Consider the following 14947-nt stretch of genomic DNA (forward strand, 5'->3'; position numbering starts at 1 on the left):
CATAAAAAGAATGGGTGTGGCTGTGCTCCAGTACAAGTTTATTTACCAAAAGTAGGCAGCAGGCCAGATTTGGCCAAGAACCTTTTCCTATGTCATTATGAAACTTTTTCATGTTATCACTTTCAATTTCAAAATATTTTTTTTTCCTTGCCCAACATTTCCAAGAACCAGATTCTTTCTTTGAACTTGACTTTCTTCTCATTACAATGTACAAATAAATGACATATTATGATCCCAAATAGCAATTTGCTTAAAGCACACAAGTCAGACTAGAGTGACTAAAAATGTGCTTCATCTAGAAAATCTAACAAAACGGAAGTCAGAGAAATTTGTGCTAATCAACCATATTTCTCTGGTGCCTCTCCAAGTTTTATTCTTCCTTTTGAGCCTTAATTCTAAGATTAAATTCCAGAAACAAACGATTTTACTATTGCCCTTTAATTTTTATTCTTATTCACTATAAGATGAAATTTCTATTAAGTTAGTCTAAGAAAAGTTTTATTGTAAGTAGAATGCTTTTGCCATCATTTTTTAAATATTTTATTTTCTTCTCAACAAATATAAATGTAAACTACTGTTCTGTATCATTAAAATGAGATGGTATTTAAGAGGTGCATCCAAACAAAGTCATGTCAAAATGAGTCATAGCAGTAGTTAATGAACATAAGCACTGACAAACATTTATGTATGTGGAGGCTAGTACCTAATTATATGTCAGAGATTTCGTCAAGTTAAGAGTTGGAACCAAAATGGCTAACCACATTTATGCTGTATCATTTTTTTGAGGAGGTAACAAGCCTAGTAATACAGAATTAAAAAAAAACACAGAACACTTAATGCTTACTTTAATTTTGACAAAATTAATACATGCTCATTATAAAGACTGAAAAATAAAAGTACAATGAAGAAAAACCACAGCTATTATCTTGATCCAAATTTAACCTCTTTAAAAATTTAATGTTGCCTGGCTGGCATGGCTCAGTGGTTGAACGTCGACCTATGAGCCAGGAGGTTACGGTTCAATTCCGGTCAGGGCACATGCCTGAGTTGTGGGCTCAATCCCTAGTGTGGGGTGTGTAGAAGGCAGCTGATCAATAATTCTCTCTCATCACTGATGTTTCTATCTCTCTCTCCCTCTCCCTTCCTCTCTGAAATCAATAAAAATAAATAAATAAATATTTAATATTTATATTTCCTTTTATCTTTTTCTATGTATGCACACACATAAAATTTAGAATCAAATTCTTTTTATGCTCAATCCAGGCTTATCTGTATTTGTACCTATGACCCATTTGAATCACCAGGGATTTGTTAGAATTGATAGTTTCACAATTTTTAGATATGCAATGTCTTTCTATGACTAAATACATACTTGAGCATACTGCTGGAATCCAGAATACGCTGCACTACCGGGCTGTCCTCCGGAATGCAGTGGTGCTGCAGCATTCTGATAACCAGGCTGAAGAGTGGGGTAACCGTATCCAAATGGTTTAGCCACTTTTGAAGGCTGAGGGGCAGTGGGCACTGGAGCTGGAGTAGGGTCAGGTTCAGGAGCGGGATCAGGAGCAGGACTGCTTGCTGATGAAGAAAGCATATCTAACAAAGGGAAACACAAGGTGTTAACACTTGGAAACGCGACTGTATAAAGACTTGGCTCTTGGGAGAGCCATAACCTCTGGCATTTCCTTTTCTTTAACTTTTTATTATGGGAAATTTTGAACATTCACAAAAGTAGAGAATAGACTAATAAACCCCACACACTCATAATTCAGCTTTAATAATCATCAATATTTTGCTAATCCTGTTTTATATGTTCCCACCCCATCTTTTTTTTATATAGACGTATTTTAAGAAAACCTCATTTGGTATCACTTGACAACAAATACTTTGATATTCAGGTGGTATTTTTAATAGATAAGGCCTTTATATTTACTACTATCCATACAAAAAACAGTTTTTCCTTTTATCCTTTCCTCATGAATGGGGCTATAAAGCAGAAAATAAAGCAAAGCACTAAAAAGAGTGTCAACTACTCTTTACTCTAATTTGCTTTTTATCTGACCCTGCCATCTATAAAATATGTCCATGAAAAGAGTGGCATATTTCTATAATCCCCTAAAAAGCTGTATTATTTGTAGAGGCAAAACTATGAAAATATGAAAGAGTGTCTATAAGTGTCCAGGTCCTAAAACAATGTCTGGTGTGCAGTAGATGTCAATAGAATTTAATGAATCAATGTTCTTCCTTTACTGAAATTTAAAACAAAAACTAAAATGTGATTAAAACTATGAAAACAGTAGAAAATTTAATCATCGTATACAAGAATAACAAGAAGAAACCCTAAAAATTATTCTATTACACATAACCATTATTAACAATTTGGTATATTGACTGTTAGATTTTTTTCAAGTCATATCTATAATATAGATGTATTGGAATCTATTTTTCATTTAAAAAAACATATTCTTCACAAGTAATCAGACTCTGAAAAAAAAATACATTTTCAAAAGCAACTGACTAAATGAAATTTATTTTTAAAAAGTTTCTCGAGGCCAAAACCGGTTTGGCTCAGTGGATAAAGCGTCAGCCTGCGGACCGAAAGGTCCCGGGTTCGATTCCGGTCAAGGGCATGTACCTTGGTTGCAGGCACATCCTCAGTGGGAGGTGTGCAGGAGGCAGCTGATCGATGTTTCTCTCTCATCGATGTTTCTAGCTCTCTATCCCTCTCCCTTCCTCTCTGTGAAATATCAATAAAATATAGTTAAAAAAAAAAAGTTTCTCGAGGAATCACATCTTTCTACTGACTCTATTTGCTCTAATTTTGAAGATACATTCCTAGACATTCTGCTCTCTAACATCATATGTAAATTAGGCAAGGCTTAGCTTATTGGCTTTCTGGTAACATCCCAGACTTCTTAAAAGGACAGGAGTATCAATGCAATGTCATATCCTTAAATTTCCTGCTTGTCTCTCCTCATGGCACTGGACTGTAAATAGAAAGGTCTCTTAACATGACATCAGCATAAGAAATAAAGAACTGGAGAATCATAAACATGGAAGTCTAAAATTTATCCCCATCTATAACAAATGAACAATAGTTCATACATTTCTATAGTCCTAAAATCTATCCTAGTATCTGATGGTAAACTTTCAATTCACTTCACCTAACTGCTACAGTTGCTCACATCTTTAATTTTGTTGCTATATAAATAGCTAGAAAACTTGCCGTAGGTCACTCACTTACTCTCAAAGCACAGTTCATAATAAGATTAAGATTTGTTGATAAATGATTATAAACAAACCAAGGTCTAACTCCAAGGCCGTGATCTTTTAACTACACCACACTGGATATTTCACTTCAGGTTACTCTGAAGCTCATGAAATATACTATACAGTTAGAGTATTCATCTTTTCTTTTTAATACATCTTTATTGATTTCAGAGAGAAAGGGAGAGGGAGAGATAGAAACATCGATGATGAGAGAGAATCATTGATTAACTGCCTTCTGCATGCCCCCTATCAGGGATCAAGCCCACAACCCTGGCATGTGCCCTGACCAGGAATCGACCATGACCTCCTGGTTCATGGGTCAATGCTCAACCACTGAGCCACATCGGCCAGGCTAGATTATTCATCTTTTAGTCAATGAAGTAACTTCTAGAATATTTTGATGATAGTGATTGTTTTTAGAATCCACAACTCTTACACACATACACACAAATAGTGGTTCCTAGGTGGGAAAAATCTGTAAGCACAAAAGACTAAAGTAGTGTATTTAAGTATTCTTAAAATATTAAAAGGAATTCTATATTAAGCTGAGAAGATTAAACTTTTCTGATTCATAGAATAATGATAGCAAGATAGTGCATTCAGTTAAGTACAGAATACTTCAACTTTAATCCTGGATTATTCTCAAGAGTGATAAGAAATAAAGAGAAGGGCAACATTGCTTCTTCTATTAGTCCTAAAGTTTGGAGTCATCAGAAAGAGAGAGAGAAAAAGAGGTAAGTCAGGTGTGGTTGTCAGGTGATAGAAATAGGCAAATCAGGAAAATCACAGTACAAGATGTTAAAATAAAAATGACTATTAAATACAAAAAGGTTAAGTTCATGTGTTTTTCCTTTAATACTATCCACTACTCCGATTTCTATGTAATGACCAAAGTTATTTCCTGATATGGTTAAAAGTAATGCCTCCAAAAACTACATCCAAGTTGGTTAATCTATTTACCTGGTGGAGGCAGCCAGGAGCCATAGGGGGAGTAAAGAGTCAAAGACTACTTATATTCAGAGGCTAGTTGGAAGGAATTCAAGGACCTAAGCATGAGAACAGAAATATAAAATATATTTAAGGAGTTATTAGCATAAAAAATGGAAAAGAAGAGAAAAATTATTCACTATTAAAAGATTTTGAGAAGGAAAAAGATAAAGAGCATGATAACAAAAATAGAATAATAAATTTCCTTAAGCTGCCCAGAAACAACATACATAGTTGGAGTATAACAATTAATACCATAAAATTAAGGCTGAGAAATACCAGGAAAATGTCCCCTTTTCTGTTAAAAAAAAAATATACCCTGCTAATTATGTATAATACATGTTCATGTTTTGAAAGCAATTAATGGTCAGTGACTTTTCAAGCAACCATTAAACAGGCACAAAACAAATTACCTGGATAGCCACCTCCTTCTAGGGCATCGTAACTGTTGGGCAGTGGAGAAGCACTGCTTGTGGTAGAAGAGCTGTCAATACCTAAAAGGAAAACCAAAGTGTCTACTAAGTCTAAAATGATAATGTATCTTAGGGCAGCCTTTGGCAATTTTATAGAAGATGCTTTGCTGACTCTAGTGAAAATGTAAAATGACTGATGTTTAAGGACATTTTTAAAAACACATAAATAAATTTCCGATACAGAATAGGGGATGAGAATGAGAGTAGGAAGACTATGGAGATGATGAGTGGAATAAGATTTAATCATTCACATGTGATGGCATCCTAGAGAATAGATATCAAATTACTTTACACACAAATATAAATTTCAGGTTGATAGAAATTTTAATACAGTTACATCTCAAAAACTGCATCTATCAAACTGCAAACTACTTAATATATATTATCAGTATTAGGATACTTTAAGATAATTAAATTTTAATGACTTTTTGATCCCCAGTTGGAGCACATATGGAAGGCAACCGATCAATGTTTCTCTCTCTCTAAGCATGTCCTCAGATGAGGATTAAAAAAAAGAAGAATTCTTATTGTGTGTTCATTCAAAACCTGTAAGATTAAAGCTGCGTTGGTGGTATAGTGGTGAGCATAGCTGCCTTCCAAAACCTGTAAGATTAATAGAAATTTTCTGTGGCAATTTATGATGAAATTTAGTGATGGGTCACACAGATAGTAGGACGTACAATATATTTCCTTCATTTATTCACTCAACAAATATTTTGAGAGCCTACAGCTATACTAGGTAAATATGCTAGCGTATACAGTGATGAATAAAACCAAAAATGCACATAGTCCCTCTCTTGTGTTAGAGATCTTGATCTTTTTTAACCCTAAGACAAGATTCTGTGATACAGAGGTGATCCTAGCTCTTAACAACAATATTATAAACTAGAGGCCTGATGCATGAAATTCGTGCAAGAGTAGGCCTTCCTTCCCCCAGCTGCCGGCACCGGCTTCCCTCCGGCCACCAGGACCAGGGCTTCCCTTCCAGCCCCGGCTTCATCTGGAAGGTTGTTCGGGAGGACGCCCAGTCTAATGAGCATATTACGCTTTTATTATTATAGATGGAGTTTAAACTACATTTTAGGTTAATTTTTAACTGTGATATAAAAAGAACATGCATGCATAATTATCTTTCATAGACTACTTTTGGAAAACCATGTGACTAGGTATGTTGACTCATGGCATAACAGCTAAAGCTTTTTGCATAGACTGATTTTATTACCAGCAAAGAACATGATTTGGAGCAAAAGACTGCAGTTACATTAGACTCTGTCATTTACTTGTTATATAACTTTGGGTAAACAACATTCATCAATACTCTCTTCTGCAAAATGAGAACAATTTAAAAAAATGTCTTGTATGTCTTTTTTAATTTCTTGTGAGGCTTAAAATGAGACACTAAACATGAAAAAACTTATGCAAAGTATGAGGACTACAAAAAAAATAGGTGGAAACCACCAAGTGCTTTCTTTGTGATAAGTAGAAAAATGGTGTACATATGTCATTACTCTTAATTAAGAATGGGGAGCAATTGATCTTCTTTTTTATTTGTGAATTTGTAACTAAAGAATGCTGATACATAAGGTAAAAGTCTGAAAGCGTTAAAAAAAACAATACATTGCCCTGACCGGTTTGGCTCAGTGGATAGAGCATCGGCCTGCGGACTCAAGGGTCCCAAGTTCGATTCCGGTCAAAGTCATGTACCTTGGTTGCAGGCACATCCCCAGTAGGGGGTGTGCAGGAGGCAGCTGGTTGATGTTTCTCTCTCATCAATGTTTCTAGCTCTCTCTCCCTCTCCCTTCCTCTCTGTAAAAAATCAATAAAATATATTTTAAAACAAACAAAAAAACCGCAATACACCAAAACCCAAATATTCATCAGCAGATGAATGGATAAACAAAATATAGTATATCTATACAATGGAGTATTATTTATCTACTAGTTTATCTATAAAAAAGGAATAGAGTACAAACACATGCTACAATATGAATAATCCCTGAAACATGCTAAGTGAAACAAGCGAGACGGAACAGGTCACACATTGCATTGTTACATTTATATGAAATATACAGAACAGGTAAATCTATAGGGTTAGAAAGTAGATTGGTGGTTTCCAAGAGCTGAGAGGAGGGGGAAATGGGAAGTTGTTGCTTAATGGTTATAATTTTCTTTTGAGATAATATAATGTTTAGTTAGTACATTCACAAAATTAGAACTGATAGAAGTGGTTGCACAAAAGTCAAAATGATACAATTAGATAGAGATGGTGGTTGCACAACACTGTGAATATACTAAATGGCACTGAATTGTACACTTTAAAATGATTAATTTTATTATTGTGTAAATTTCACCTCAAAACAAAACAATATGCCAAGATATTTCTATGGGGAAAGAACATTCTTTTCAACAAATAATGCTGGAACAACTAGATAGTCACAGGCAGAGGAATACTAGTAAAGTTAGACTCTTTCTTTATACTCTACACTAAAATGAACTAAAAGTGGATCACAGACCAAAATGTAAGCTACTAAAACTATAAAACTCTTAGAATATAGGAGTACTGATCTTTGGAACCATTACATCAAGCAAAATACTGCTTTCTGCATAGCAGCTGGTTTCAGTTGAACAAAGAGCATTAGTACTTTTTCCCACTCTTAAACCTTACATAGGCCCAATTTACCTCAGTCATTTCACACTACAATTAGTGATAACAAATACTCTGAGAACAAATCAGAGTATTTGTTATCACTATTTGAACGTAGTACTTAGGGAGACTTTTCCCTTATTCTTTTACTGGCTACATGTCATACACTGAAAGAAGAGGAAGAGGAAGAAAGGAAGAGCTGAAATCTGAGGAAGCAAAGGGAGAATAGATCATAAGAACAGCTCAGAATCCTTGAAGGTGGGGGAAAAGTACGGGGATGCATTTAAGCCTTTAAAAGATAAGCAACAGGGGTCAAGGAAGTCCAATGTACTTACTAATATTGGTCAACTTTAAATTAACCAAGATAACTTGAAATTTTATTTCTTCATAACTTGCATAAATCATGGAAAAATTTAAGTCAAATTCCATCTCGCTTATCAGTTAAAAGAAAATGGACAAGACACCTAACATCTCTGAGCCACTTCTTAATTGTAACAATGGATTTTAAACTAAAACATACTCCACAGGACTACTGTTAATATTAAACAAATATTAACCACACTTAGAAAATGTTCTTCATTTTCTCTCATCCCTCCCCCTATCCCCTCAAACAGTGTTACAAATAAGGTTGGAGGGGGGTGGGTGGGGGGAGGAAAAAACAAGACAGGAACCCTGATTGATAAAGCCAACTGTTTTTTCTCAGACTTCAACCAAACATTCCTTAACATTTACCACTGCTAACCAAATTACTTTTGATTTGTAAAAATGATTTTCTTCATTTGATAATGCATGCTATACTCTCCTTCAATCTTCCTGCTACCTTAGCCTCAGAACTCATTTTCCTCACCAGATTATTCTAAGAGCCTAGTTTCAATATGCTCCTATGAATACTTTCGTAAGAGAGCTTTCTAAATTGCAAATTTGGCTGTTATTTTTCCATGTAAACTGCCTCAGTGACTCCTCACTACCTTCAAAATAAAATCCAAACACCTTAATATGAAATACAGTAAGTCCTCACTTAACATCATCTATAGCTTCTGTGTAAGTGAAGTGATGTATAATTAAATCAATTTGACCATAGGCTAATCAATATAAACAAGATTTAAGTTCTTGCAGTATCTCATTAACTTTATACCAAAATGATGTTATTCGAGGATCTGCTGTGCCAGGTTTTCCAAGATCTCATCCAGTCATCCTACCCAACCTCATTCGAATCTTCTGGCCATGGTCCTTTGCAGGCCATAGGTCCCAGATTCACTAAAGTTCCCCAATATGCCATCTTCTCAAAAGCTCCTTGCTTTGTTTTAAAAAGTATCTGTGCCTCTCCCTGGATCCCTCACCTGCCTAATTCCAACTTCTCCTTTTAGACTCAGCTCAGGTACCAGTCCTAATCCCCCGAGAATCTTCCCTGTCATCCAACCCTACATCTGGTTCTAGATTATCCTATATATTCCTATAAAGCACTATGAAAACATAGAACTCACTGTAGTTTTGTTCTATATCCCAAACTACACTGTGAGCTTATTGCATTTTTAATAAGGTTACAAATAGGCTATAAATTAGTTGTACAGAACACAGAATACTTTTACAGAGAAATGAGATAACTGGCACTTATTATACCGTAAGTTTACTGGCACTTAAGAAAATCTATAATCCATATTACTGATTAAATACTACATAATCTGCAGCAGGCTAGAAACAGTAAAGCAACTGCAAATGTTTAGTATTTTAGTTAATTACATTTAAGGCTAGCCCAGACATCCATCACCATTTGAACACCATTTCTATTTGAACTTTTTGAACTCTAACACTGGTATCAAATTCCTTCAATTTAGCCCCAATATTCTGCCCCCTCTCCCTATACAGAAAGATGGAACTTGCAGCTACAGCCACCATATATAGAGGATATTTGCAAACTGTAAAGTAACTACAAATTTTTGGCTTTCTAAACATATAGTAAGTGCCAAAAGGAGCTTACTCCTACTTCTCTGTCATTGTTATATAAAATCCAAATGGTTTATTCTGTTTAGACTAAGTAGCATGCAAAGCAGAAAATAAAAATTCCTCCTAATGGGGTGTTAGAGCAAACAGTCAAAAGCTCCAATCAACACTCAATTCTTTTGCATGACTTGAGCGGAAATGCATTTCTGAAAGAAAAAACCACTGTCATCATGAACGATGTATTGTTACTTAATGAAATGGTAAAGATGTCCAAAGGAAGAAAAATAAAACAAAACAAATAAATAAGCAAAACACCTAATTTCAAGTGACCCCAATCTTCTATAACCTAAACCAAGTAAGTTCATTGAGCTAAATCTGCAAAGATACTTTTTAAAGAGGCTATAAGACTGTGGACATTAAAAAAAAAAGAACTTGAGTAGGAAAAGATTAAGAACTAGTGTAAAGCTAAAGCAGACCTGCTTCCTCATCCTCCTCCTCCTCTTCCTCATCATCGGAAGTTGATGACAAGGGAGTTGGTGCGGAGCTAGCTTGATTATTAACATATTCACCATACTGCATGCCTGTAAAGTGGAAAGCACAAACACGAGTCAAACCAACAGGAAAGATGAGAAATAAAATTTGACATTGCATTAAAAGTGAGAAAGAACTCTGACATTCCAAAGAGCAACCCAGCATGCATATTAATATTAGCAAATTTATTATCAAAATTGAAACTGTTAGAAAATCTCTAAAAGCAGTCTAGTAAAAGCAGCTTTAATATGAAGTAGCTGATTTAAGTGTGGAAAAAAATACCATGTATTACACTAACAATATTAGGAAACGGCAATGATAATCTCTGAAAATCTTACTGAGTTCTATGCATGTTTACCTTCTTTAAGTTTAGGGCCCTTGTAGTATACTTCCTTTGGGACTGTGCATTCTTGGTGAGCAGTGATCATTCTACTGAAATGAATTTATATAGCATATAACACACACACAGATACTTGATACCTTCCTTCTGTTAATGCCACCTTGATGGTAACTCAGTTCTCATAACGGAAAAAGAATGACAGTTAAAGAAAAGAACTGTATTCAGCATAGTTCTCTGCTATCAGCAGATGTTCAAAAAAAGGGTGTGTGTGTGGGGGGGAGGGAGTAATTAATTGTGGCCCTGCAAGTGTGGCAATTACAGAATAGTGTATTTTCTGAGATGGCCAATCATCTCAGCTTCAGTCTACTGCCTGCACGTGAGTCTCAAATAGGTCAATGAAGTAGGTCAAGAGAAGGCAGAGTCTGTAGAAAAGGCACAACAGCTGATAACTGTATAATACTTCCCTTTAAAATTTTGATTGGGTATTTTTATTATTTAATTAATGTGGCAAAATCAAGACTTAAAACATAACATCCACAGAAATTTTAAGAGGGAAAATAATCTTAATTAAAAATGAAAATACTTTATAAATAAGAACAAGCCCCCTGTAAGGAAAATCTTACAGCTCAGCTTGAAAAAAGAAAAACCTAGAAACTGTGAATTTTCAAGAGCATTTCACAATACTGTAAACACAATGTAGCCTGGCCTCACCAAAATCCCATGGCAGCTCCCTGATGCTCTCTCCATTGTTTCTTTCAGGTGACCTTTTAAATTAGCATGGATATGTCTATAGTAAGAAAAAAACTATTCAAGAGTAACATCTGTGCTGAGAAGGGAATAAAGGTTAAACTGTACATGTGTGATCTCCTCACTCTGACTAAAAAAGTCATGAAAAAAATCAGCTAGCTTTGCTGAAACATCTTCTAAATATAGGTAAAATGGCAGTTATGATAAATTCATCTGAGAAATTAAAATCAATTTAAGTAATTTCAGAAAATATAAGAAATAAGCTTGATACCTTGAAAGACCAAATTCAGAGGGGCATATTCCTCTAATAAAAGCCTAGCTAAGATGAAAATTTGACCAATATTAGACCTTAGGTTAGATATACTAGGAAGTTTACAAGTAAATATACATTTACAGTAAAAAAGGTTTTATAGAAAAGAAATTCTTTAATTTAAGGACTTCCTTAAAATGAAGTATTTTCGAGTGTTGGGAGCCAGGTGCCATGCAGGATGGATGTGCCAGGAGCAGTGGCTACAGGGAGAGGTGGTAGCTTTCTACTAGCAGTCCAAAATGCTGGCTTTAAAATGTCCCTCTTCCAGTGGAAAGCCCAACCATCCAGACATCTTGCTCATAAACTTACAGCATGTTTCAGAAGTGGAAATAATGAATGACAGAACAGAAACCCCACCTCCCCTAGCTTCACTCAATGTTAGTAAGGATGGGAACTATACCTGCTTCGTTTATCACTGAATATACAGAGTCTTGCACAGACAGAAAATAGAAGAGATGGCCTTTTAAAGGAAATACTAAATTCCAGTCCAACTAGAGAAGGTTTGAACTAGCAATTGGAGATGAGCCTGCTTTGCTTTCTATTGGCAGTTCACTGCAGGCTAAGAAGTCCTATGCCTATCCACGACAGTGGGGTGTAAAGGGAAGCTTGAAAGAGGACAGAGGAGTTGCAGAAGGTGGAAGTTTTGAATATCATTTTCTACACAGTAACATTGTACCTCTTAAAATGCTCCAAATTTTCTGACTATAAGACAAAAGCATTTAAATAAAAGTACAAAAGCACACCAAAGCCAATCATAAAAAAAAAAGAAGTGCTAAATGTAATTAGCACTGCACTTTAGAAAGTACACATACAGGATGAGGCAACAGTAGGTCTACAGTTGTTCACATGGAAAATAACACAATAATTAATAAATAATAAATAATACAAGAATAAACTATTTCACATACAACTGTGAACCTACTTTTGCCCCATCCTGTGTGTGTATGTATATATTTGGTAAGAAGAAAGAGGAAGAAATTCCATTTACTGTGCTGAGCTAACAGAGGCCAATAATCAGGAAAAAATCAGAGGAGAAGCCATTATTTTCATGATTGAATGAATATGTAGGTTGTTGACTCTGTAACTAATCAAAGGAACCAAAGTACAGGGACACCATAATATTATAAGATAAATATTTCCTTCTTTTTCTTCAGATTTAATTAATAAAAACAGATTTATTTATTATCAGAAAAATATCCAATACTTAATTGGAAGCAAATGAAATGACTATCGAATGATTACAAAATTATAAAACAATGAGTCAATGCACTGGAACAAATTTACGAATAAGACAGACTAAAGTAATATTATTACTCATCATAATATCATGTTAGATTATACTATAGTTGTCAACTATACTATATTAACAGAATGTCAGCCAGCATACTCAAAACATTAATTTCCTGCAAAAAGATGCAATGCTTTATAAGAAGTGCTGGAGATGAAAGTATCAAGATTTAAGCCCTTCCCCAAATGTGACTTAATATGCTCAGAATTGATCCTTCCTTTCTATGTTCAAGTAAACTTTGTTTAAAAAGCTTGGTGATGGTAATGGCACAAGAATATGACATTTTATTTAATCCACAGAGGAATGGTAAGAGCTCCAGAATATCAGTCAATCCGTATTAAGTGCCCTTCTCTAGATTGGATCCATCCAGTACATACAAACTGCACTAAATGAGTATGCAGAGCTCAGCCCAAAACCCACTGCAAAAATGTACAAGGAGTATCTTCCATCCCACCACGCCCAACACCATCAAATGGGGAGGGAATGCTATATCCTAATTTATTCTGTCTAAATTAGAACTTCCAAGGTATGACTATTAAACCAACAGGCAAGAAGTCTGCAAGAATCTGACATTATGAAGAGTTCTGTAATTAACAGGGCCCCAATATCTTAAAAAGGACATTTGGTTTAAACTACCCATCATTAAAGTACCTTCAGGCAAAACTCTCCAGGAGACCATATCCTTGGGGATGCTTAATAAAAGGCTTCTTCACTGTTCCCTAGAAACAGCTACATTGGAAATAAATAAAACTAGTCTTAAGAGAACAAATCCCTTGTGAGGTTAGCTTTTGTAAATTCAAGAGTTCAGACTTTGGAGCAACTGTTATCTTTCCTAAACTGGTCTTCAAACGAGATACTCATACTATATAACTTTCCAAGGATTCTTTCAAAAGGAAGGTTTTAAGGGAATCAATTACCAGAGTCCTCTCTTTCCTAAAACTTACCCACCTAAGAAACTGCCTGTGTTAACAAAAGCCTTTCTGTCCCTTTACAAAGGAAACACTTATTCTGAATTTATCCTAAATCTTACTATAATGCATTGCCCTGAGATATAAAATCTCAGGCGCTAAAGGGAAAACATACCCCCTTCCTTAAATTAGTCAAAGCACCCTAAATCTAGAGACTTTCTTTTACCTTGCCATACATGTTTCAGTTAAAAGATGAGACCTTACAAATAGGGTTGGTTTTCACTGGAATATTCTTAATTCAGAAATATTGAAAAATGAATGCATTTAATAATTCTGAATGTATGGGGTCCACAATCACTACTGTCAAACAACCCATTACTTCCGAAAAAATCCCATGAGAACAAAGCAAAACAGTAAGAAATACTGGCTATATAAACAGCAGGCTATCTTACCTAATCTTACCTAATAAAAGAGAAACATGCAAATTAACCATCACTCCACTACGCCCACAGCCAATCAGAGTATGCAAATTAACCCAACAAAGATGGAGGTTAATTTGCATATGCAGGAGCAGAGCAGTGTGAAGCCTGCTATGAAGGGAAGCGGGGTGCTCCAGACAGAAGAGAGGACATGCCGGCTCCAGGTGGCCCGGGAGCAGGGACTTGCCAGCTCCTGGGCTGCCAGGGAGTGGGGACGTGCCTGCTCCCTGGGTGGCCGGGGAACGGGGACTTGCCGGCTCCAGGTGGCCCAGGAGTGGGGACATGCTGGCTCCCAGGCGGCTGGGGTGGGGAGCGTGGACTTGCTGGGTCCCGGACGGCTGAAGCCAGGGGCCTATTCTTGCATGAATATCGTGCAATGGGCCTCTAGTTATAAAGATTGGGATTCTGAGTTCAATTCTAGGTGCTGCCACTACTTACTAGTTGTGTGTCCTTGGGCAAGTTACTAACCTTTCTGTTCTTCATTTACATGATCTGTAAGTGGGGTAATAACTACCTCAAATAGTTGTTTTGAGGATGAACTAGATTAATATACATATTTCAAATCTTAGAATGGTGCCTGAAATATACTAAATATTATGTAAATAGGATATGTTATTTAAAAACATGTTTTTGTTTGTGTAAATTTAATAAAAAACAATTATTTTCAGCTATTCTTAATACTTATCTCTGGGATAAGTCATTAGAAAAAAGAACCTTTCACCAACCTGAGTAGTATCCTTCGTGACACTAATTCTTTTAAGAACAAGTACAATGTTTTCTAGGACTAAAATTTTTTTTTTTTCAAAATTAGATAAAACTCAGATAAAAATTCTATATGATTTCTTTCAAAGTCCATATGAGATGTTCAATGAAGTACCTTATAACTTATTTTATCACAACATATTTAAATGATTATAATTTCTCACCTCATATCTTATACAATATGTAATTCTTTCTACCTCATTTTAACAAAAATGTATTTACTAGCAGTTGAACCTATTAGTACTTAGTAGTGTGTATTTTTCTTTT

General features: G+C 35.3%; 1 protein-coding gene across 5 annotated transcripts in view; it reads right to left on the reverse strand.

The window, feature by feature from the left end:
* SEC24B (SEC24 homolog B, COPII coat complex component) overlaps positions 1–14947 on the reverse strand; it is a 104694-nt gene that overhangs the window by 33982 nt on the left and 55765 nt on the right. For 3 of the 5 annotated variants that reach the window (XM_080641975.1, XM_080641976.1, XM_080641972.1), the window contains 3 exons: positions 9792–9896; positions 4671–4751; positions 1373–1596 (listed from right to left, as the gene is read on the reverse strand). In XM_080641975.1, coding sequence (XP_080498101.1) covers positions 1373–1596; positions 4671–4751; positions 9792–9896 — 410 coding nt within the window. The remainder of the gene's footprint in view (positions 1–1372; positions 1597–4670; positions 4752–9791; positions 9897–14947) is intronic. The other 2 variants (XM_080641973.1, XM_080641974.1) reach the window with 1 other exon arrangement.

This window comes from Plecotus auritus, assembly GCF_963455305.1.
Source record: "Plecotus auritus genome assembly, chromosome: 1".
Classification (NCBI taxonomy): Eukaryota; Metazoa; Chordata; class Mammalia; order Chiroptera; family Vespertilionidae; genus Plecotus; species Plecotus auritus.